At 44.4% G+C, this 26023-nt stretch overlaps 1 protein-coding gene across 6 annotated transcripts in view; it reads left to right on the forward strand.

Annotated features, from left to right (window-relative positions):
• Positions 1-24774, forward strand: part of gulp1a (GULP PTB domain containing engulfment adaptor 1a) — a 63666-nt gene extending 38892 nt beyond the window's left edge. For 3 of the 6 annotated variants that reach the window (XM_068573081.1, XM_068573083.1, XM_068573082.1), the window contains 12 exons: positions 3394-3474; positions 12024-12085; positions 16170-16241; positions 18793-18891; positions 19023-19160; positions 19378-19494; positions 20544-20630; positions 21484-21720; positions 21955-22093; positions 22307-22401; positions 23034-23151; positions 23775-23850. In XM_068573081.1, coding sequence (XP_068429182.1) covers positions 3447-3474; positions 12024-12085; positions 16170-16241; positions 18793-18891; positions 19023-19160; positions 19378-19494; positions 20544-20630; positions 21484-21720; positions 21955-22093; positions 22307-22401; positions 23034-23150 — 1191 coding nt within the window. In that variant the 5' untranslated portion in view covers positions 3394-3446 and the 3' untranslated portion in view covers position 23151; positions 23775-23850. Of the gene's footprint in view, positions 1-3393; positions 3475-12023; positions 12086-16169; positions 16242-18792; positions 18892-19022; positions 19161-19377; positions 19495-20543; positions 20631-21483; positions 21721-21954; positions 22094-22306; positions 22402-23033; positions 23152-23774 lie in introns of all 6 variants that reach the window. The other 3 variants (XM_068573084.1, XM_068573086.1, XM_068573087.1) reach the window with 3 other exon arrangements.
• The last annotated feature ends 1249 nt before the right edge of the window (positions 24775-26023 follow it).

Consider the following 26023-nt stretch of genomic DNA (forward strand, 5'->3'; position numbering starts at 1 on the left):
CATTGAAGGGAAGTCAGATCGTCTTCATTCAGTGCTAATAATATCTAACTCGCTTTGAAGACATTGCGCTTAAATCTAAAACACTGCTTCTCTCAAATGCTGAAGCCACCCGGTCCAGATACTGCAGAGCAGCTTGGAGAATCCAGCCTCCCTGTCTTGTGGTGAAATGTAAACAGCAGCGGTGTCCTGGTTCATCTGCCCATGCAATGTCAACAGCAGCATGTGGGACCTGTTCAATAGGGAACGCAAGTTGTCTTTTTCAGCAGAAAAGAAATCCTGTTTTTGCTCCACTGAGGAATGTCCCCGTCCCCACCCTGAAGCTTGTTCCGTTTAACTTCTCTCCAGCCCTTTTCCGGGGCCTCTGCAGTAAAATATCCCCTTACTGTGCGAAACCCACATATTGTATATTTTGTATCCGAATACTCCCTCAACTACACGCCGTGTATCATTACGTGCCTTGTTATTTACCATCTGCAGCTCAGGGTTTTTCCTTTTATCAGCCTGTTTAATGCAAAATCAGGAAAAAAAAGGATTTTTTAAAGGATGGTTTGTTGGTCTCCAGCTCCCTCCTTCAGTAAGACTATACATGAGCAGATCTGACTCAATAGCATCACTCCATCATGTTGCCGTGGCTCCTCACCGCTACTCAGTCAAGGCTAATGACCCATTAACCTCCCATGTAACAGAGATCGATTGGTTTTCACAATCTGCACTTTTTCCCTCATTTCTCAGCCCCAAGGACTATTGTTTGGTAATGCCTTTTATATAACAGCTTATTTTTCCTCATGAATGGCACCATTTGTGTCACTCATAATTGGTGTTTCGTGCAGCATAAAAGCAGCGTGCGCTTCCTCAGAGTGTGTTGCAGGGGGCAGGTGATGCAACAAGCCAAGATACACTGGGAGGAGCACAAACGGCTCGAGAGCGCCGAGCGTCTCGAGCCAAAATGGAGAAGGCACTGCGTATCGAAATATGAGATAAACGACGGGACGCATGATTAATCTCGCTCTCGAACTTGGCGCAAATTATTTTCGTGCAAGTGGATTACATGCAGAGTCAACGCAGAGGCGCGATAGGTTGCGGAAAAGCTCATTTTCTGCCATGCGCGGCGCGTTTGAGGCGGCGCGAATTCACGCCAGTTGAAATTTCCCGACTCTGGCGAAAAAGAAAAAAAAAATTCCCCCGCCAATCAGCATCGATGTTCCTACATGTGTGAAATTTACATAACAAGTATGAAGCAGAACTAGTGGTTATTTCCATGGTGGATGGCGGAAACGGTGTTTGTACGGTGAGACGCAGTTCCTGGAGGAGTCGGTGAAATTCACCGAGCTGCGTGCGGCTTACAGACGGTGTCATGAACCCAAAGACGAGGGCGTTTTATGTTCCAATGTTTTTCAGACTTCCACTACAAGTATAAAGCAGAATTAGTGGTTATTTCTTCCCTAGTCGATAGCGGAAAGGATCGCTCGTTTTATGGCGATAAACCCCGAATATAAGCCACGCCCCCTTTAATGTTTGGTGTGAACACAGCATAAGGCCTTTTGTTTTTTTAAACATACCAATGCACTTGAACACGTCTCAATTTCAAATGCGAGGAGTTAAAAAACGTAAAAAATAACCAATTTACCAACAGGTGGAAGACAACACTTAAGATAAAATGATGCTTTATTGTTGGTATAAATAAATGAGACAACTCTACTTACTCCGTGTTTGGAGTGGAGCAGTGTATCGTGGCTACGAGACGATGAGCAGGACTTGTTTTCCACTTTCACTTAAAATGTGTACGAGCTCACGGTTTCCCCTCGATAAATGAAAAAAGACCAAATATGGAAGAATTCAATTCATTTTCTAAATTGCCACAGCCACACCTTAATTGGTTTCGCAAAAAGATTGATAGCTGTTATGTGGCCGGGCCCTTGCTGCTATTCCTTTCATGGCGAAAGAGAAGAATATTGATTGGAGCCGGCTGACAGCTTCCTAGTCCTGGACAGTGTGTCCTTGGAGTGACTCTGGACTCCTCCACTCCCGCGGGGAATTGATGTAAAGGCCTGAAAGCGGTCAAAGTGTTATCACATTTTAGTGATGCTGTGGAGGCGGGCAGTCGGCATTGGCAAAAGACACAGCTCTCCCCTTTTTCTGTGAAGTAGCTGTGTTAATGTACTGCAGAGCAACAACTGGGCTGCTGGGGCTGCACCAATAATCCAATATTAATCGCAATCAGAATTTTGGCTTCTTACAATGAAGGGAACATCCTCAGCTGCTGATATTGCCGTTTAAAAATCTGTTTAAATCACGGGAAACATCGCTGTAAATCAGGTCAAACGCTGCTTAAACTAACAGACAGCCGATGTGATTGTTTCTTTTTGGACATTTCATCACACCCTTCACATCTTTACTACGTCTATACGACCACACAACATCTATACAACCACAACAACCACATCTGGTTGTTGTGGTTGTACAGATGTTGCCTTTTTCAATTTTGCTCTCAAACTGCAGTATGTGTTTCACTTTTAAAATGTAGTTTCAAACATTTTGAGTGAACATTCCTGCATTGTTTTTGACATTTCATTATATATCACAGATGTTCTCCACTATCCAGTGGCCCCCTATGTGTACATTAGCATACATGTAGCACGAGCTGGGAGTGAGAGCAGCGCTCTGTTCATCTCAACAGGAATGATGTCTCCATTAAAATCAATGACAGGACCAGGATGAATAATTATGTGCATTAATGTACCCGGGGCTGGCCTGCTTTGTTTCAATGAAGGAAGCGAAACATGACTTTGACATTCATCTCTGTCTTTATCCAGACGAAAGTACCATAATGATGGAAGGCAATGTTGTTGTTTATTGTGAGATCATTTTTTATAACTGACATGAATCGGCAGACGTTGCCTAGTGAGAAAACACTCGAGGTCATCTCTCCTCTTGTGACGACCAGACTTCACGGGTTTCGCGTCCGCTTCTTTGCCTTCTCGCCGTGAGCGTACCTGTCGGCGATACAGGTGACCTTGCAGCATCCCGACGGAAATACATGCCCACGTTCTGCTGTAAAGATTAGAAAAATAATGCGACAGGCGATCCCGGCAAACAATGTTACGTTTTACGGCGCCCACGCTATTGGATTAGAGTGACAGCCCCAGCCAGAGATGATGAGGATGACGCGGCCCGGTGGTGAACAACTGTAATGCGGACGGTCCGCGAGTTGAACGGGAACACATTGTGACAGCTCAACATTTCCTCACTCTGAGGGCGGGGATTTCTTTTTGCAGAAAACATTAGACTGTATGTTTTTTTTCTTCTTCTTCTTCTTCTACTTTCTGCCATTTTAAAGGAAGTTTGAGGTTAAAGCCATTTTTAACTCACTTCTTCTCTCTGCTGCTTTTCCAGGTGGAATATAGGCAGACACTCCGCAGGGACCTCGGAGACGCACATTTTCCACTATGAACCGCGCCTTCAACAGGAAAAAAGGTGAGCAGAAATAACTAATGCTTATTTAGCTTACGGAGTTCGGCATCGCTGGATTTAGCTTCGACGTTGCCACCGGCTGCGCTGACTATTTTCGACTCTTTCAGACGACTGAGAGGGGTGTTGTGTGGGACAAGCACAGATCTCTCTTTGTCGTGCAACCTTTTTTTGTTGTTGTTGTTGGTTGCAACAACACAATAGGCGGTCTATTCAAACGTCAAGCATGTTTTTGAGTGACATTGTGTAACGTCGCAAGCAAGAAGTGGGAATTGAGAGCGTTTCCATCAACTAGATTGAATTTAGAGGGAATAAACTAGTTTGGTCAAGATTATTTGTTTTATCGTGGTGTCCGTACATATCAAAAAGGTACAAACTAATTAAATTACTCTCGCATGTCCCAGGATGGGAATGGCCTCCTTAAATATTAAGTCAGCAATTTGGCATAAAACATAAACTCGTCACGCTCGGCAGCACCAAAATAAAAAAAACAAAACTTTGTGAAGTTTGTAATTCCGACCTGATGAAACGATTTTATCGGCCAGATAAAAATCATCCGCTGTGCAACTCCAAAGGCTGTTTGTCCAAGACAGCCCAAACATAAGCAGCGCTGCATCGAGTCGTGTGTGTGTGTGTGTGTGTGTGTGTGTGTGTGTGTGTGTGTGTGTGTGTGTGTGTGTGTGTGTGTGTGTGTGTGTGTGTGTGTGTGACCCCCGCCCAGGATATTTGGGACTGCGGTTTTCCGAAACAGCTTGATGTGTTTCCCACCATCTGCTCCGCTCCCTCCGGTGCAAATCAACCTGGAGAAGCCTTGGACGGTGTTGGGGTTGGGGGTGGGGAGGGGAGTGTCCATGGGCCCAGGTGGTGCATCGGGCTTTAATGATGTCTGGGTGTTATAATTCACTATTAAGTTCTCCATTTTACGAGCGAAAGACGGTGATGAGGCGGGGCAGATAAGTTCCTTCTCCCCTCACATTAAGTTTCCCTTTTTTTGATTGCATGTAATGGGAATGGCTCCATTGCTGTCATTTTAACTCTGATTTAATGTCTGTGCATTTCAGCTGATACTTGGGCCGGGCTCACACCGTGGGGGGAATCTGGGAAAAGATCATTTAAATAGAACGAGGCACAATCTTAGCAATGGATGGTTAAATAAAATGCAACCCAAGGAAACAGACGGTAAACTGCTCCCTCAATAAATTCTCCAACTCTTTCCAACTGCGAGGAGCTGCACACGTTCACACCTCCGCCATTAAAAGTGCGTCGAAGCCTTTTCACCAAGAGCAGAGCGATCGTTTTCTGACCGCGAGTTTTTTTTTTAGTTTCAATGACCCGGCATCTTGAACCACGTCGAGGTAAGATAAGCAGATGCGTGTCGCAATGGTTGCTCCTCTGCACGGGACTTTGAATCACACTAGAGTAGACTTAGATTGTTTCTTGTGTTCTCATGTAACGATGTGATGCCTTTTGAGGACGAGCCTTTCCTTCCTCCCACATTGGACTTCAGTGGTGGACCAAACGGTGGTGAAAATATCCTTGGAAGTGCGACGTCTCGCTCGTTCGCAGCCAACAACCTCCAACGCGGGCCGAGCGCAAGTTTCCTTTAGATCAATGTCTTCAGTCTCTGCTGAAAGAGAATAATCGCCTCGTGTACTGATGCTGACTGCTCCGTTCCATCATCATTTGTCCATTTTTAAACTTTTTCTTCCCCCGTTGATTTTGGACGAAGCCTGCCGGATAGTTCCAGCTTGTCTCATTGTTTTCTTCCCCTTTATTAATTTGCAATAACTACACTGACAACGGTGCACAGAGCGGTCCGGCACGTGTCCCCCCAAACGTCTACGTCTTTGTACCCGTCCTCCTGACTGCCTCGGCCTTGGCCGAGAGCGAAGGCTGACGCTGACAGCCGGCTCGCTCCACTGATTTACCCAACTCCCTTTATCTTCGTGTCTGGCTGTGTTTTGTGGACTTGATCACGTCTTTCAGGTGATGCCAGCGGGGTGGGAGGGGGGGGGGGGTGTTCTTGATCATTTTTATCTCCCGTGTTTATTGCCCCGTGCTCCAGGACGTGACTTGCACTGAATAGTCGGATCAGAGTCCCGGGGAGCCACGCAGCAGCAGCGGTTTAGAAAAACTCAACTCCTTCAACAAAAGTGATCGCCGGCGCAGCGGCGTGAACTCTTCTGACCCCTCACAGGGATTTCACCTCGACACCTTGACAGAATTATTCACATTTAGTTCAGCAGCTCAAACGAATACGGTCGGACACGAGCACCCTGAATCAATCCCACCTTCGGAGAGGTTGTAATGTTTAGTTTCTCTTTTACGAGGCTGTGATTTGACCGCTTGGTCCCTTCAGAGTTTGTAGTTTGTGGACCTTTTTGGTAGTCTAACCTCGCTCATATATAATTCGACAGATTAAACCTCCACAGAGGAGGAATTATTACAAATATTAGGCTGTGTTTGTGGCAGTTGGAAGCACCCAGGAGGACACGGTAGGCAGAACGATGGCGAGCGAGCTCCAGGTCCGGACCAACATTCCCCCGTTCAGCCCGAGGAATTTAAAACCAAACAGAAGAAAAGTATTATAATAATTGAGATTTAATATGCCATGATCACATGCATGCGCTTCATTTCCCACTAACCCTCCGAAGATGCCAACACTCTCACTGTAAGTGTGTGTGTGGCACCGAGGCTCATATGCAGAGGAAGGGCCGGCAATAAAGATGAGAAAAACACATTTATTGTAGAAGAAGGGGTTCAATTACATTATGTATATCAATAACACAGTGTTTGATCAGAGGAGAGAATCACCTCCATCACGTCTGTTTTGTTTCAGCGATGTGGATTTATTATTATAATCAATTAAATCCATGATGTTGTTCGAAATGACATCCTTTTTGTTATTTATATCCAATGCCAATTTCTTAAATCTAACAAAATATAAATTGGCAATTAGTGTCACACAACATCCAAACTCCACAGAGCAGCAGCAGATCTTGCACTGTAACAGTAAAGATCATGAAACATCGACCGTGCATTAAGAATGTCTCAACGTCCCGCTGATGGATGCGGACGCACCGCAACCTTTTCTCCCGTCCCGTCGGTGATTGGAGGCGCTGCTCTGCATCCACGGCGGGGGATTCACCCCAGCTGCACACACGCTGTGCTTTATTTGACTGCCGGTGAGGGTAACACACACACATCTCATCGCATCCTCATACACATTCTACTATATTCTGTCCCACCAACGGAGATGAAGTCACGCTCCATGAAGAACGGCCGGCAAATGATGTGCTGTGGTTTTACATGCGGCGAGGACGGTGGCCTAGATTCTCTTCCAGCCGGAGCAAACCAGAGCTACTTAGGTGTTTCGGTGACATATTTCCCCTAAAGTCTCTACTTATAATCACACACGGTCACGGTGAGTCTGAACTTTTATTGTGTGGCGTTCAACCGCAGGAGCTGAATAAAGGGTAGATGCGCCGCCTTTGTTTTTCTGGCTTTTTTGAAGAGTGACTAATTTGGGATTTGGAAGATCCAATTCAACTATTGCCGTTGCAACCCCCCCCCCTCTCGGCAACACAAAGGTATAATCACAGGGAAACCACGCAAGTGAATACAATATAGCTCCAGCCAGCTGGCCACCGCCCCTCAAAGTGACAGGTCAAAGTGACGGAGTCGCTCACACGACCAGTAAAAGCACCGAGCGTGCAGATGGGAAGAGCTATTTTGGAAGCGAGACGCGAGAAGGGATTTCATTAAGAATGAATCGAAACCTTTTTCGCCTTGCGGGGATAAAAAAGCTTGTGGTAAAAGCTCAGAGATGATGGGGGGAGTACACAGACAATTATGTTTGAAGCTGCGGACGCACAAGAAGCGTAAGAAACCAGCCACTTACATCCAAATCATAGCCCGTGAAACCAAACAGACTTCAGTGATTGATCGAGCTGAGGTTGGATCTACATCGTAATATTCCCATTATTTTACACTCGCATGGACAATTAGATGTTGAGGACACACACACACACATACACACTTACTTTTCATTTCCTCATGACCGTGCTGGACTCTATAAATACCAGTCTAGATGATGCTCGGTTCACAAATGTACTCGGGGATTATTGCACTGGCTGTAAATAATAGTGTGTAATGTGATTGGAAAGCAGATACAATGACGGTGGGTTCAACGTAATGAATGCACGTCTGATAGGTTTATAAAGTCAGATGACAAACAGGAAACCCTGATAACTATTTCAAACCTCCGTCCTTGGCCAGTTATATATCTGAATGTCTCAATCCTTGATTTTTCTTTTCCAAAAAAAAAAGAAGAAGTATAACTCATCGCCAGTCGTTGAGTTGGTAGAGAGGTCCTCCATTGGGCAGTGAGTAAAAACAGAACTAAATCATCTTCACGGCATCTATATGATTGTAATTGGTGCTAATGGCCAACGATAAAAGGTCTGCTTTGATATCAGCTTTTGGGAGGCAGTGGGGGATAAAACTGTGTTCATGGCTGGCAGATACATTTCTATGTATTTGTAGTATTTATGTAATGATGTTATGTTTTCCGTCTGGATGGAGTAGGATTCAGTTCAATGTGTCAGGCGGTATTTGTAGATGACAGCGCCGTTGGATGGAATTGCCTTCGATTGCTCGTGATATTTCCCCCTAAAATGTACTGCACGCTGCGCAGACCGAACCTCAAGTGACATTCTCTCAAAGGACACACTGTCACCGCAACATTTTTGCATTTCCACCCCTTTCATGCCAACCAGTGGTTGACTGACAGAACCAGATGGATCTTTGTGCCCAAATGCTAACATTGCTGTTGTTGCCATCAGGTTTAGTAATATAACAATAGTCTATTCATGAGATACCGTGTACTTGTTTTTTACAATAGCGTGGTGAAAGACTGCAAAGGGCGAGAAAGAAAGCGACCACACAGGTGCAACGGACAGAAGACAATGAACAAAACGTTGTTGCCTTCGTCATCGTCAATCCTTTGGTGAACTAAGAAGACGCAATTTCCTTCGGCAATTTGGCAGCACAGCACCTGAACTACATCTGGTCTTTAACCGCTTCTCGTTGGCAGATCTTTGCCACATATTTTATTGGTTTTTTTTCAGTTAAATATTATCTTTGTGTGTGTGTATACATAAACATTCTTTAGCGAAGGTCTTTAGAAAACTGGAGTACTTTCTTGGGATGCATATCTCAACGACTGCGACGAGCCGTTATCAGCTGATGCACAGCGGAGCGTGAGATACCAGGAATTACAGCTGTTAGCTCGTTAGATAAGGAAGGGTTGCGATAAAGGTGCAATGGACCAAACCGCCCGCAGAGCGTTAGCACGCCTGCGCTTGACTCGTCTCTCTCTCCCTCGATTGCGCCACAATACAAATATGCTTTCCGCTCTGAAAATAGATTGCAGATTGTTGAAAAGCAACAGCACCAAAAGGCAACATGTGTAGTGTTTCGACGCGTTTTCAGGCTTCGTTTAATTTATTCGAAGATAACACAAATGTTGAAGCTTTCGTGTTTATCTGCAGCCGAGGCAGATAAGAGTCGTGTCGTGCACGAGAGCCTCTTTTTCAAGGCTAAGAGATGAGTCTTTATTGTTAATTAAAGGTACACGTTGCTTCTTCTTCTTCTTTCTGCTTCTCCCACAGCGATAAACGATTAAGCATTTATACCTGTCTGCTCTTTTTAATTAGAGCCGGTATCTACGGGAAGCAGCGCAGGCTTCGGTCCGCAGACCTGCCAACAGATCAGGAAGAGAGAGAGAGAGAGAGAGAGAGAGAGAGAGAGAGATTTACACGGCCACAACCTCACTGATATTTGCAGGGTGAAATTTGTGAAAAGTTCAGAGGGGTCGGATGTTTGTCAAAATCTGGTAAATAAAAGGAAAATAAATCCAGAGCCCGTAGAGATAATGACGCTGTGGGCAGTAATTACTGTGAAGTTTAATAAAACCATATTTTTCTTTTCTTTTCAAACTTAAACATGACATTCGCTCTCTCATCCTTCCCTCATGTAGACATTGATGTGAGATGAGATCACACACAACAGAACTATAGATTTAGTGTTCGTGGGCCGGGCAGAACGCCAACACGCCAATTCATTTTATGAATCATATCTTGATACGGAAGTCCTGACGTCTAAAGTGATAAAGAAAACAACACAAACTAACACATTCCTCAGAGTCATGGCTGTATAGAGCAAACCGAGGCTTTTGAAAACTTCTGAAATACCCGTTGACTCAGAGAGCCCAGAAGACAAAGGCAGCCTTAACTAGCAACAGTAGTTGCTGGAGTTCGTGTGCAACATGCCTGAAGGACATGTGACCTTTCACGCTGTCACACGCTCCTAACTGGCCCTGCAGGAACCGGCAGAGCGCCGGAGGGGCGACGCGCGCTCCCCGCCTCCGTAAAGGCATGAGCTGCGAGTCCACCAGAGCGTGATGGAGAGTCATGGTCACTTCTCAGCCTGTCAACTCTTGCGTTTTTTCCCTCATCTTCATCCAGCAGCTCACAGACCCGACCGCACGGCGTGACCTCCAGACGCCGCCGCCGCTCATCGCAGCACCCTCCCTCCCCCCTTCTGTCTGGCGGCCCTTGTAGCTTTTGCACATTCTCGGTGCGCCCGCGTAGCTGACATTTACCGGCCAGAAGTGAGAGAAAGAAGTAGAGAGAGAGAGAGAGAGAAAGATAGAAAGAGAGAGAGAAGCCCTCCTTTTAATCAGAACAGTGTGTGCTGACGCCTTGAACAACTCTCCTCCTTCCTTCCTCCCACTCTCCTTCCTTCCTTCCTTCCTTGAACAAGAATGTCGGCCTACCTGCCGTGCCGCTGTGTCACCACTCTCTTCCTTGCTTCCTCCCTCCCTCATTTCTTTCTTTCTTCCTTCCGTCCTTCCTTCCGTCCTCTCGCTCTGAGTTTACCGCTCATAAGCCTCCTGAGCTGCGCGGGAACAGGAGGAGATACATCATCCTTTCTATCAACTCTCATTCTCGAGTCCCACGAGGGAATTGATTGCACTTTGGAGAGTGTCGCGAGGTGCAAGCCGGGATAATCTCATTTCACAGCTGCTAAGTAAACTTTAAAGGATTACAATGGCGGTGGAGGATAGAAGCTCCCGGTGTGCCGAGCAGCCGCTGAAAAGTGAAACAAAGTTAGCGTCGCCCTGTCCGCCCCGTGCCCTCACAGCCTGCCGTCAAACTGATTTCCGGAAAGAGTGAAAGAGGACTTCCTTGGTTTCCTTGTGAATAATACGTGGGGGGGATTAGCAAACGTAAGCAATCACAATTAAGCAAATGCGGAGCTCCAAATTAGCACTCATTAGAATAGACTTTGGATTCATCAAGCTACTTAGCCCACAACATCAATGTAAACAAAGCTATTAGCATACTCGTGCCGCTCGCGCCTCGCAAAGCGCTGATTAACGCAATCAACCTACAGGAGGCGAGCGCCCCGAAGGTCACAGTCGTGCATCTTTTTGTCACAGGATTCATTAGCTGGGCCGATAAGCCATTCACTGAGAGGGAATGGATGCGTACGATCAGCGAAATGCCGGCTATCGACGGCGACCTCCGACCCACCGCTCATTTTGCGGCGGCGTGGTCTTGAAAAGATCGTCCTGGTGCGACGCAGCGACCTCCCCGTGTGCTCCCGTCACAGCTCTGAGTCTGAACACAGAACCTTTCTCCCTTTTTTCTTTCTTTCATTTTGTCAGGCTCGCTTCAAAGCACAACTCTCCGGCTTATCTTTACATTCGGTATCTCCCGCCAATCATTTCATATTCGTAAGCCGGTTTGAAGTGGCGCATTAGAAAAGCTGAATGGAACAGCAAAATAAGATAAAAGTTGCTCAAAAAAGTTCTAAGCTCACCAAAGGTTGTTTTGTTTTTTCTTCAAACATGCGCTTCAGGGATTACGGACACGGCACACGTTGAACTCACCTGCCTGATCAGCTGTTTCCACTGTCTTCTGGGTGTTTTCGGATTTTCCAATAAATGTGCAAACACTTCGTCTTCGTCTCTGGACAGCATGGCTAAATAATAGTTTATTATTAATAATAATAATAAAAATAACACTTATGTTTCATCGCCGTGTACTGCAATAGCTGCTGGACAAACAATCCTAAAGCCCTTGTGTATGCCGGCCCTTTAAGAGTCAATGTGTGTGAAGCGGTTTCCTAAAGAAAGACAGCATTGCTCCTTTGGAAAACGAGCGTGTTTGAGTAAAGACTGGAAGACTAAAAATATCAGTTAAGAAAAAAGAAAACGCTACGATCAGACCCGGTTTTGATCTTTCTTTGCTTGTGAAAAGCTCGCTACTTAATACACGTTTCTGTTCTTTAGTACGCCTCCTCTGTCTCTGTGATGATTAAGTCAAAGCGTATGTCCTTTGTGTCGGATAATCGTTCCTCGCGGCTCGCGCGTCTTCCCCGCGTGAGATCTTCACCGCTTACGCGGATGATTGTGCCTCATGATTGTCGTCTCTTATCGGCCGAGACCATCGATGCCTTATTAAGCTGAGCTGTTTGTGTCTTTTCAGATAAATCATGGATGCACACCCCGGAAGCGCTGGCCAAGCATTACATACCCTACAATGTCAAGGTACGTCTCTCGCTCTCAGGACTGTCACCGAGCTTTTTGTGTGTGTGACAAAGTCAAAGTCATGCAAACACAAAGAAAAGAGAGGAGTTTGGAGCAGTGTAAGGTGTGTATGGGGTCCGCGATGAAGCACAGAAACCAAAACCAAACTCCTCCCTCTATCATCCGCTCAGTCCAGGTGTCCCATGGTGCATTTCTCCTTCGGACAGCCCGATGGAGCCACCGGCATCAACCAACCAAACCCTCCGTCGCCGCCTCTTCACATCATCCGTTTTAGATTTCCGCGTTATCTCGTTTTCCGATTTCATCGACGGGCAAATGATCTGTGTGTTTATTGGTGGCAGACTTTACCTCTAACACTCTGAACCCCCCCCCCCCCCGCCCCCTGTGGTGTTTATCTTCCAGAGCAGCTGCTTTCCCTTTCAGTGCTGCGACGGGAGGAAGTCGCACTCGTCAAACTTTAATTCCAAAAGTCTCTCTCCGTGTTTTAGCCGCCTTGATCAGTTTCATTTTGAACGAGTGTGTGAGCGCGGGGGAGGGGGGTGGAGGAGGAGGTTTTATGCTAAGTGTCTCAAGCTTCCGTGTCAGTCCTGCACGCATGAGGGGGGAAAAACTTTTTGCAAGTATCCAGTGAAACACATGTTGCAGGAGGCCCCGTCTAACCTGGGGAGCACTCTCCTGTCAGACGGGGTTTTCTGCTTCGTTTTGTCAAAGAGTTACGCTCCTCCGAGGCTCCGAACCTGTCAGCCTCCATCCCCAGTTACAGAAATGCTATGACGGATCTGAAGTGGAGCTCCAAACCCCCCCCCCCTCCGAGCTCCCTCGCCGCATGAGGCAAAGAGGCAGGCTGCAACTGGCAGACGACACATCTCGAATGTCAAAGAAGCGTATTGTCGCTTCCCGTACCGTCTGCGTATTGTCGGCCTCCGCTGATGAGTCGCCCGTCTCGCTAGATTTGCGGAGCTCTGACTACGCCACTCGTCGCTCAAAGGAGTTGGAAGGAATGAGTCAGAGACTGTGCGTGGCCTAATCTCCCCGGCTTAAGGCGTTCAGAATGGTTGGATAGGAGCTCAGTTAAGTCATTTACTGCACAGACTTCCAGCCCGTTATATCAGAGGAAAGATCCCTTCAAAGATCCCTTCAAAAAACAAGCCAGATTTGTCTTTTCTTTTTTTTAGATTATCTGATTCATTGAGTCAAAGAGGTCATAAAAAGCGTCTGTGTGTTGAACCATTTGGATGTGATGGCAGTACTAAGATATCTGCCATGTTTTTCTCGTGAAGGTTTTCCTCCGGTCTTTTTGGAATTATCCCTAAAATGATGCTAAGATGATATTAAGATGATACTTAGTATTTGGAACCCACAGTTTCAGTCGTATAAACAGTATTATGATCCTCGTGTTGAGAAATAATACACATGTTTTTATTATTTTCATTACTGATGAATTTCACATTCATTCAATCTGCCATAAGTGACGTCTGGAATTAGTTTTGTTTGATAGTCCAAAGAAATGTAATTTGAATAAAAGAGAAGAAAAATAAAGAAAATCCTCACATTGGAGAAGTTGGCACCAGATTGTTATCTGTGCTTTTGGCCAAAAGATCATCAGATAGCTGAGTTTTAAGAAGATTAATCAAATTATTGTTTCACACTAACCAGGAAATGAACCTTGAAACCTTGAAATCAGTGCTAATTTTTGTACTTGTAAATATGTAATTCAGCACTGCTCCACAGTATCTCTTTCACAGTGATTCGATCATCCGGGTGTGCTGCAACAATCAATCAATGTAAAGTAGGTATCTAAGTAAAATATATTTATATAGCACATCATAAAGACATTTGTCAAACATAAGAAAACATATAGCACAAGGTGACCATACGATGGCCACTAGTTCAAGAAAGCAGTGTTAAAAAACACGAAACATATTGAAAAGGTACAATAGACAGCGAAGTACACAATAAATAAGCACTCAGAGTGCAGACCTGGTACACTCACACATCCATAGCACGGCCTTCGGGAGCAATTTGGGGTTCGCTATCTTGCCCAGAGGTCAATTTCACACGTTGATCAGTGATGGAACCGCCAGACAGTGTGACACGCTGCTACCTGCTGAGCTACTGACGCTTCAAAAACAAACTAAAGAAGACCTTCTGGTGGGCTGTGGGGAATTAAAGAGGTCTTTTCAGATATTTCATGAAAAAAAAAGACATTATAATCATTGAATTACCTGAAGATGTGATCTAAGATGATCACATGCATTTGGCTGTTTGCACAAAGCTGCTATCGCTGCTATCCATGACTTCCCAGCTGACCTATGTGATCAATGAGCGGCGTTGACCCGGCGCCTGCGGGAGGAGAGTAAACGCTGAGAGCTTTTCTGCGCTGCGGGAGAGGAGAGCGTCGAACATCAAACATCTCACATTCAGAGGTCGTTCAAATTGCACATGACACGGAGACGCTGCCCTTTTCCAAGATTGTGTCAAAAGAATGATGGAACCGTTCAATCAGGAGGGCAGAGCTGTGTGCAGACGGCGAGGTGGAACTCTCCAGGGCAGTCTTCACTCTTCGTGGTGTCATCGCAATTAGTTTTTTCAAAACCTGCCGTGGAGAAAAAAACATTTGAGTGTGCATATTTTTTGCGTCTTTTGCACAGTCCCTGTTTTGAGCCAACGTGTGAATGGTCGCTGTGGGGAATGAAGGTGGGGGCTGTGGGTGCATGCACCAGGTGATGGATGAGCATCTCGGGCTACCTTGTGAAAACCTCCCCAGTCGCACACCCAGAATGCACTGGTCAGGAACAAGCGCTTCCCCGTTCTATTTTGGGCGTCTGTCAGTATGGGCGTGCGTTCGTCACGCGGCGTGCTGAGTGCTGACACTGTGGTGTGAAGCCCACATCTGTATCTGTGTCCGTGCTATTGTTAAAGGATGCCGTGTAGGTGTCTCTCCTGCCTCCTTCGCTTCTAGTGGGAAGTGTGATGCGACCAGGAGGCCAGGAGGCGGAGCTTAAATACGAATAAACATTCTGTCAATGCATTTCCAATATATATATATATATATATATATATATATATATATATATATATATATATATATATATATATATATATATATATGAATATAAAACACCTACTTCAAAATACTTTTTAGCATTAACACACTGCTTCCCAACATAATGTCAGAACTCATGTCCAAGTTAAATTGCTCATGGAGTCCAGCATCCCTCCGTTCATAAACAGTGAGAAGGCTGCGACATTAAATATGAAATGGACATTGGCGAAGCCAAAGTCATGGGAAGCTCCACACAGACTCGGTTGCGTCGTCACGTCTGTCTGAGCTGCTCGCCGCTTCCAGAGAGGAGACGTTATTTACTTTCTCCCAACCTTTAAGGGGCTGACAGCAGTGTTTATGAAGTCTGATGTTGGATCAGGCTATACACATTAGGCTCAGGAGGCACTGAAGCATGTGTGTGTGTGTGTGTGTGCGTGTGCGTGTGTGTGCGTGTGTGTGCGTGTGTGTGACTGGAACAATTACTGCTGCTGCTGCCAGAGGGGAAAACACTGTGTTCAGGCTCAAAGGGGAATGGCTCCATCTGTTGGAGAACAGCAGAACTGCTGCTCCAGTGGGTGTGTGGGTCTGTGTGTGAGTTTTTTGGGGGCATTTGTGTACTTGAGCAAGCATCATTCTGTACAAGGTGGTAAAAGTGTGTCTCTGAAGCGTACGAGCACGAATGATTCGGTAGAAACGTCATCTCAACTTCTGTGACCTTCAAAAAAAAGAAATACCAGACGATGTCGATAGAAATGTCACCAGTGATTGGGACGCTAATGGAGAGGAGTTAATTATTTATGCACATAGAAATCTGATATTCTACAGTTCATGCCCGAGGGACTGTTCCGCAATCTGATTTGTAAATGAATTGTTCATCACGTCGAATGAGCGCATGCTTCTGAATGACATTTCATTTGTGTTACCTTCATGTGCCGGTGAATGCACCAAACCCCTGCTGCTATCCAGCGTACTGTGTGTGTCGTGCTCGTGTTGCTGTCATATCACAGTCTTGTTGTTTTTTTTGCTCTCTCTCTCCAGTTCCTCGGAAACACGGAGGTCGAAGCTCCGAAAGGCACAGAAGTTGTGAAGGATGCCGTCAGGAAGCTGAAGGTAAAGCCAGTCCTCAGAGTGAGCTGTAGCCCGAAGCACAGAGGAGAGCTCTCGAGTGACCGGATTGGGCGAAAGCCTCGGAAGGGGGGAGGGGGTGGGGGGAGGGAGTGAGTGACATCCGCTTCCCTCCCTCATCAGTCACCAGCAAGGTGCCCTTGGAGTTGTTCTGGGTGCCTATAACTGCTGGATAAGCACAGTGGTGCGCTCAGTCAACCTTCCCACCGGGCAGATGCAGAATTCAATAAAAGGGATATTTACCTGCCATGAAACCTGCAGTTTCGTCAAAAAACGTGAATCCTTCAAGCGTCTTGAAACACCAACACAGTGCTTTGACTAAATAATTCACTTTAAAGTGCTTTGAAAGTGCAGAGAGTTGAATATCTGCAGTGCTCACAACCAATTTGCATTTTTAATGACGAACGACTAGATCTATTGAAACAATATAATAATGTTGATATTGTTAATACCAAGCATGTACACGCATGTTTGCTGTGCTATAATGTGTTAATTAATGCATTGATTAAAGCTGCACAAATCATATGTTAACAATGGTTATAATAACTATTTGTGAAATGAAAGGGTTCACATACCCGCAGCGAATTATCACGCAAATTGGCAACTATTTCGTGCGACAACTCATGTGGCCATAAAATAAATTATCGCATTATTAACATAGCAGTATATGACTCTCTGCAAAGTTTGACTTTGATTAAGTGAAGTACAATATGTTTAGTATGTTTTATTTGGTACAGAAGTTTACGTAAATCTCTGAAGTTCATCTTCATACAGCAGTGATGTACACTAAATCAACCCAACTTCTGCCTTTGTGCCCTCAAATCTTTAAAAAAACTATGTTTATTTATGTATTATGTTAGACATTTAGACGCCAGACCTTTGTTGAAAACACTGAGTACCAGATAGGTGAGTGCTGAGTGGAGTGTAATGAGAGAGGGTGTAAAGTAGTCTGGGGCCACTTTGGAGCTGAGGTGTTAAGGGTTAAGGTTATAGTGCAGCACAGACTGTCCTTTTCCCACAGCTTCTTGGTAATGTGGCTGTGCTCGCTGCCTGCTGGCCCCTCCTCTGTCTTCCCCTGCCAAGAGTTGAATCTGTGAGGCCGCTTGTAGGGGAGGACTGTTTTCCCAAAACCTCGTACCTCTATTGTTAAATTACATTTGATCTTGAAAGTTTGGAGAGCAAGGCTCCACGGTTACTCTCCCAGATACACTGAACATTAGGACAGGCTTGGTCATTGTCTCCAAAGATCACGTGAGGGGAACTGAGAGACGACCCTGCAAGACATACGTCACAGGTTTAGGTCAAAGGTCGTAGCCTCAACGTCACTTCAGATGAGTTCATGCAGGTTTTTTTTTTTTAGTCAAGCAAGATTAAGATTAGTCTCCTTGAAACGCACACTGACTGTTCCTTTTTTCCCGGTCAGTTCATATTTGTGTCTGCAGGCCCTGAAAGGAAAATGTCTTCAATAATAGAAGTCTAACTCTTCATTACAGCTGAATACATAATTGTACTGTCAGCCTAAAAGTGCCATAATGTTGGAAGATGTAAGCCCATTTGGGTTTACATTTTCTAATTTGGGCTGTATTAATCCTCATGGCACACTTATTTTTTTACATCAGAGTGAACTCCGCTCAGCTTCTTTAATAAGTCTATAATAAACTCTGTAGTTCAAATACAGACACTCAGATTATTATGGACACAGATGTCCATCACAGCATACAACCAATCTGGAGTTTTTACTATTTCATAAACAGATTGAGACATTTACTCATGTAAATACATACTAGTGTCGTATTTGTTTGGACAAAAGTTTGAAATGCATCAACAGTATTGTTGCTGCTTATCAAGCAGTTTTACTATGAAAACAAAATGGCTTTTTGAAGAGCTGAAACTGAACTGAATTGATTATTTGGTTATTATGATCAGGACTGAAGTTATTTAAGTCAATTAAAGTAGAAAATAATATAATTTATTCACAGACATTGTTGTCAACTAAGGACTTTTGAATTAAACGCAGGACTTTCACCCAGGAAACCTCTGTTTGTGTTCCACCTGACACTTTCAATTGTGAGTGTTACGTAATGTTATATAGTGGATGCATTTATAGCTGTGAAGAACCTAAAAAAAGTATTTTTTTAATCAACATCCTGCAAGTTTTCTTCATGTTTATTGATACTGTGTCTCCTTAACTGGCAGTGTTTATGTCCCTTTTAACATTTCCATTAGTAATTGACCTAAACTGCCAAGTCCTGTCAGTATTTGTGTCAGTTGGCAACATAACCATGATATACTTTTGTTTTTTGGCAGTGCTTAAAAGAGTTACGCACTGAATGAATAACACGTATTAAATGTTAGTCTTCTTTTAATCACTTAATCTTAATTAGAATATTTTCTCTAACAAATTATTACATATTCTATTGATCGCTGGCTAAAGACGTGGACATTAACAGGCCCCTGTAGTTGTAGTGTCATATATCATTTGCTTATGGATACAAATAACGTGGACTAACCCAATCTTTCTCTTTGTCATTGGAAGTTTCAGAGACATATCAAGAAGTCAGAGGGACAGAAGACCCCGAAAGTGGAATTGCAGATCTCCATTTATGGCGTGAAGATACTAGATACCAAGACAAAAGTGAGTCCACAGCTCAGAATGCTTTGTGTACGTACGGGACACCTGGAGACGCTGACAACAACCCCCCTGCAGAGAGAGAAGAGATCCGCATGCAACATGACGGGTATAAATAACGAATGTTTGTTTTCCAGGATGTGCAGCATAACTGTCAGTTACACAGGATATCCTTCTGTGCGGATGACAAAACTGATAAAAGGATATTCACCTTCATCTGTAAAGACTCCGAGTCCAACAAACACCTCTGCTACGTGTTCGACAGTGAGAAGTGTGTAAGTGCCCTCGGCTTTCCTCGTGTTTACAGTGAACTAAACGTGGAAACACGTTTTGACAAAATGCAGAATCATCGAAAAATGTTTTATATTTTCGATCTTTTCCTTTGGTATTTTTTGACATCTTGTGATCTAACCACCGACGATGAATTGAACTGTGAATACGCTGCAGAGACATTTAGCCGTTTAAGTCTTTGTTGCTCCCTTTTTGCTGCAGGCAGAAGAGATAACGCTCACCATCGGGCAGGCGTTCGACTTGGCCTACAAGAAGTTCCTGGAGTCTGGAGGCAAAGACGTGGAAACCAGGAAACAGATTGGGACCCTGCAGAAAAGAGTACGTCTCGCTGGTTCGCTCCCACGTGGACTTTAATTCACTTAAAAAGTGGTCGCACCATGCTGACACCTTGATATTTGTATTAATTTATGCAAGGCGTGTTTCTATTGATTGGTTGGAACCCAGGCAGTGTGGACAATTAGGCGAAGTCGTTGACAAGGAATGGCAGTAATGAATGTTAATGAGCTGCGTTGTGACAGACTGTAACTGGATTATTGCTCACCCGGCTGAAACTGTGGAGCTGGCCCAGTGCTTTCCTTTAAATGGCCACTTATTCAAACATATGTAAATGGGAGCTAAACACCAGTGAGAAGTGTATTCAAATGTTTCGTTCGGTGTAAAATAAAATTATAAAAAAGGTTTCAAAAACATATTTTGTGTTTAAAACTATGGACAATTTGGCAGTTGAACAACTTTCACTGTTGGAAATAGTACTTTATAGAAACTCCAGGTTCACTTGCTTGCATTTTCTGAGGCTTTCAACTCTATCACCCGGTCTTCACCAGTAGTTAGAGACGGCTCAGACATGTTAAGGCTGTCAACACGGCAAGAAGTCCGAACAAATACAATGAACACTTTTTATAAGAGTGAATGTCCCGAGAAAATCAAGTAAGAGTAGCGAACTGGAAGCCGACCAGGGGAAACTCTGTAGCTATTGGGTTATGATAGTTGATGTTTTGATGTGGCTTCTCCAATGACCCAACATGTGTCATATACCTTCTGATAACTTTCTTCCACTTCTCAAAATGTGCAATATTCCCATATAACTCTCCCCTTTTCCCTCTTTTCACAATCCAGGAACAGCATTTAGGGCTAGCCTATTTATTACTGCTATTTAACACTTTAAAAAAAAAAAAAAACCTTTTTTGTACATATAGCACCTTATATAGTGTTTGTATTTTATATGTTTTCTCTTTCTTATTATAGTGTGATTTTATTTCCAAACCTGTTGACTAAGAGAGCAAATTCCAACGTCTCTGGACTGTTGGTCGAGGCACAAATGGTAAAATAAAACCCCTGAACCTTGAACTGCTCTGCTTGTCTCACAGATTCAGGAGCTGGAAACAGAAAACTCTGATTTAAAGCAACAGCTTCAAGATCTTGAAGAGCAGCTGATGATAGCTCATGTGCCACCAGTAAGGACACACACACACACACACACACACACACATGCACACACACACACATACACACACACACCTTTAGTTTAGAGATTGAACTAAATCTAGATTCTGCGTCTTAAATGTCGATGTAACTTTAGTCTGAACAGCTGGCCACAATTAAATGAAAGTTACCGAAGCTAACGTCATAGCTACCATTAGCTAACGTTAAAGCTATCATTAGCTCACATTACAGCTACCATTAGCTCCTGTTATGGCTACAATTAGCTAATGTTTTAGCTACCGTTAGCTAATGTTATAGCTACCATTCACTAATGTTATAGCTACCGTTAGCTAACGGTCATACCAGACCAAGTGAGGCTGAAGCAGACAAACCCTCCAAGTCTACTGAATCCAACAAAGGTTTGTTGTATTATATAAAATGTTGTAATACATAAAACGTAATACAGCTATTCCTCAGACTTAGATAATAATGTCTGCAGACAGAATGTAGTGTGGCTCTCTCATGGAATCATTTCCACCTCAGCCGAAAGTGCACAGCTTTTAATTGGAAAAAGTTTATCAAATTTGAGCGTGCAAGTATCTTTAATGACAGCTGAGTTTGTATTTTCGTGATTGAAGAGCCTCCAGCTCCAGTTTGCGGTGACCAAACCCATCTGGGGGAGATTCTGTCGGGGTCTAATCTGCGTCTGAAGCAAAGCAATTACACACCTGATTGGTCTGATGAGGAATGTGATGCATTCTGCAAGTAATCGGGCCAAATGCCAAATGTACAGCGAGGTGCAATTACCCACACCTCTCCGGCTCCGCAAGACTGACTGATATTGTTCCTCTCTGGTCATTTTCTGTCTGCCATTCCTCTTTTCAGCCGCTGCACATAAACGCCACGAATGAAGCGTACATGCTGCAGAGGCCCTCCTCTCTCTTCTGGTGCCACAGCATCAAGTCGCTCTCCTGTCTGGAGATCTCCTCTATCACGCTCACCCCCATGAGCTCGCCGGAGTCCAACTTGTCCAGCGGGCTACTAACTCCTCCTCCTCCGCCTGCCAAACCCGCTCCGCTTCCTCCTAAGCCTATCGAGGGATGCAGCATCCCGCGGCCTCGCGTACGCTTCTTCTTCTTCTTCTTCTTCTTCTTCTTCTTCTTCTTCTTTCGCTCTAAAATGTCCTGTGTCCCTGTCCTTAGTGTCCCCTGCTTTTACCTCTCTTTTTACTTTACTTACCTTCCTTTTTTTTCTCTTGCTTTTGTATGAAAAAAAACAAACACTGAAAAGCTTGTCATCGTGCGAGCGTACGCTAGCGTTACCTCGGCTTAACCATCTCCACGACTTTGCGTGCAGGCAGGGAGCACCTCCATGAAGCCGTTGTCTACGGACGTGTTCGACATGGTTCCCTTCTCCGCCGTGACACCGCTGGTTCCCACCATGGCCAGTAACGGCTGCCCGCCGCCTCCGCCGACCACATTACCCCCAGACATAAGTGAGTAGGAACGCCGTCGTGTTGGGATCAGAAGATTTCGTCATAACAATCATCCTACTTCCCCCCCTACGGCGGTCTGAACAAGTCGCCATTCAGACTTTATATCTATATGACACTTAATGACGTAGAGAGGACATGAATACACTGTCCAGGTGGGGTTTGTTTTCTTCAGCCAGTGCGTACAGTTTACCTGCCGTCTGTGTTTGTCGGCAGGGAAAGACCTGTTCGGCTCGGAGCCGTTTGATCCGTTCACCTGCGGGTCAGCTGACTTCCCTCCAGATATTCAGTCGAAGCTGGACGAGATGCAGGTGAGTGAACAACTCTTTGATGGAGTGAATGAAGTTTGACATACTGTTGTGTTCAGTGGAAGAAGAAGGGTTGGGGTCCTGTTTCTCTCTGAACAGATTATTATAGATAATATGAACACGACTAACTTCTCTATTTAGATTCACCAGGGACATGAAACCAGTCACATATTCATTTAGAAATGATTTAATACAAAATAATATTGGTTTATCGCTTCTGTTCTGTAACCATGTTCCTTTTTAATGGAGGGAACAAATGAAAATGTTCTCAGTGTTCAGTAAAGTTGTTTTCATATCACAGATGATTATTTCTATTAATATTTCTGGTCTGGTGAAGCAATTTAATGTAAAGCCGAGCTTCGCTGCTGCAGTATAAATCCAGTTTGAGCCATATCTACAGCAATCAGCCATTTTCTATTTGCGTCTGTGTGTATGTTTTTGAATCTCAGGATAATTATTAGTAATGACTTGTGTTTCTGAAATAATCTGCTGAGTTTCATCATGTTATTGCCAGTAGGAGGCGACGTTGCACAGGCACCTGTTGTTTTGTTTTAGTGCACTTAACGTTTCCTTCAACGTCTTCCTCTTCTTCACTATTAACAAGTGAATGCATCTCTTGTCCTTCTCACCTGTAGCGTCAGAGATGGTTTGTACTCTTTGCTCTGCTTCTATACCCGTGCTGTGACTGTGCTCGTGTCTTTGTCTTGCATGCCTGTGGAGGACGTCGTGGAATGCTCCCACACGCCACGTGATGTAATTGACCTCTTCCATCATCTCTCAAACAATCCTCTTTGTCCCAGTAGGGATTTTAGTGGATTGCCTCATTGTCTTTAATGAGTAGTTTGTTTTCCCTCAGCTCTCTTGTTCCGCATAAATAAGCCGCTTGTGCCAGACTGAGGCTTATTAATGAATATGAGCAAACAACCTTTATTATTATCTAAGATGTTGCTTTGCCAGCCAATAATTGCTTCCAATTGTGCTATAGATTTTTGGGATAAATGTCACATTTAATTTAAAAATGATGTATCAAAAGAGCACATTGAAACATTTACCAGTACAATTTCAAGAGATCGAAATAGCTTTCGACTTCTCCATCTGGTATAAACGAGTTCCACCGACGCTCGTCTTCATCAGCTGCATGCCTTCCTGTTCCTGCTGAGTTTAAGACGCATGTCTAAAGAGCATGGCGGCCACAACAGTCGCGTCATCTCCGTTTTGTGGAGCATTTCATCCCCTTTTCACCCTCAGTGGTTTAGAGACATCCCATCGAAACGTACTTCCTGTTTATGAACTCAATGGGGACATGTAACCTCACAGAGAGTAAAGTGTCGGCGTGGGCGGTCACTGGGCCTCACAGCTGTTCTCTTGTCTTTCAGGAGGGGTTCAAAATGGGACTGACCTTAGAGGGCACCGTCTTCGCTCTGGACCCGCTAGACAGCCGCTGCTGATGCCATGAAGATGCTCTTTTGTCGCGTACTTTTAACTCGTTTGTATGAAAAAGTGCCAAAATCCACTCCACGGTTGAGTCAAGATGTCACAGTTTTCATCTTGCGGTTTATATGCATTTGCATTTAGATTGTTGTTTTTTTTGGAATATTTCAAGGTAGACCCAGATCCATTATAGAAAAGAACTATTTTTGTAAAAAGAAAGAGAAGTACTTTTGCTTGCACAGGCAATGAGAGATGTAAATAGTCGAATATGTCCAATGGTACACTATGTGGCAGAATTTTCATATGAAAGAATTTGTGTGTATGCACCATTTGAACTATATTGTTGTATTGTTAACACATTCCTGTTTGTATGCCGAACACAAGCTGGCAAAGAAAATAAATGGAATCTGTATCATGAGCTCAAGCATCAGCTTGGCCATAAAAACACGTTACTTTACTCAACAGTATGTAGTTAATTAATACAATCTGATTTTTATTTTTTGGTCTTACCATTCTTTTAACCTTTTGTTTTTGACATTGAGTTTATTTTTTTTTCTTTTCAGGTTTTAATTTGCAATTTTTAGTATTTACTTCTCATATATTTTAATTGTCATCATTTTAGTCTCTTTTCTTGCACCAGAAGGCACTTTTGTTGACAGCCTCTGTCCACATACAGTACTTTTCCATTATTTTTACTTTTGGTTGCATTGACTTTGCTGTTACAGATATTAAAGAAAATCTTACTGCAAAACAAAATGTCATTTTATATTATTGCAATTCTAGGATTTCCCACTAGCACAGTTTGCACACTTTGGTACAGATTGAGTTATCTCAATGACCATGAAAACCTCCTACAGACATTCTTGTTTCCCAGATGAAGAATCCGACTGACTTTTCCTGCAGCACCTCTTTAAGGCAAATTTGCTTTATTTTGAAATATCTTGACAGTTTTTGCATAAGACCCAAACAAGCGCAAAGTAAATAACATCCTCACCACATGCAGCTCTGTTATGTCCAGTGCTAATTACCAGATATTAGCATGCTAACCGCGCTAAAATACGATGGTGACCATAGAAAACGTTACATTACTAATGACATTCCCACATTACCATTCCTGTGTGATTACTGCAGGGATAGCTTATATTAGCATGCTGTGACACTATACCAAGATGGCAGACTGGGAAATATCATCACCATGTTAGCATTGTCATTGTTAGCATTTTACCACGCTGACATTAGCATTATAGTAGCCTACGTGGAAGGAACATATTTTATATCTTATATTAAGTAAAACTGTGCAGTCATGTACAGCACATATATCTATCTGGCCGGACATGAACCGGCTTGTTAACAGCACAATCCATGACACGTTGTGATGAGTTTCATTTGTGTGAACGGAAAGCGTGACACATAGAGACGGTGCATAGTCAGCCTGAGAAGACAAGCTTCATGTGGGTCGTCACTAGTTGAGGAGACACAGGAAGCTGATAAAGACTCTGGAGCAGATAAAGTCGCGGTGACCTGGCGCTATCCCAGTGCGAGGCCAGTAAAGATGGAGCTGTAGCCGCCAGCTGGTTGCTAGCAACCGAGGACCAAAAGGCTAGCTCGGAAGAGACAAGGTATTATGACAAGTAGCGGGTAGATATGCGAAGCAGCTGCTCACTTTAAGATAACCGGCGTAAACTGGTGTACAGCACTCGTTACGAGAAATATGGGGATGTACGAAGGGGTTGGACGGTGGGCCGCGCCTAAACCCAATGTTACGTTATAAATACACACTGGTACCACATCATGTAGCACACCAAGGCAGAGGCACCCGCAGGAAGGCCAGAGGACGAGAAAGGAGAGGGGACCATCAAGGCAAAGCTATGCCGACCACAGACGCGAGCAGAAAACAAGGCGCGAGGCTGTCCACAGCAGAATCCCAGCAGAGGAACCATGAGGCCGGAGGAGTGGAGATGGATTGTGCTTCTTCTAGGAATGATGAGGCTCGAGGGAGCAACGGGAAGAGCCATGCCAGAGATTACGGCGTCCGTCAACGAGCCGACCAGCCCCACCGCCCCGGCCCTCCAGAGACCACACCCTTGCCTGAAACCACAGCCAAGGTGGATAAAACGTGTGGACTAGAAACCTTCTTGCGCCAACTCGAAGCGTTGGCATACGGGCCTTCCCCGGCCCCAGAGAGAATATCAAT

Source organism: Clinocottus analis, unplaced genomic scaffold (genome assembly GCF_023055335.1).
Source record: "Clinocottus analis isolate CAN_PGR_092001 unplaced genomic scaffold, fCliAna1.0.p SCAF_12, whole genome shotgun sequence".
Classification (NCBI taxonomy): Eukaryota; Metazoa; Chordata; class Actinopteri; order Perciformes; family Cottidae; genus Clinocottus; species Clinocottus analis.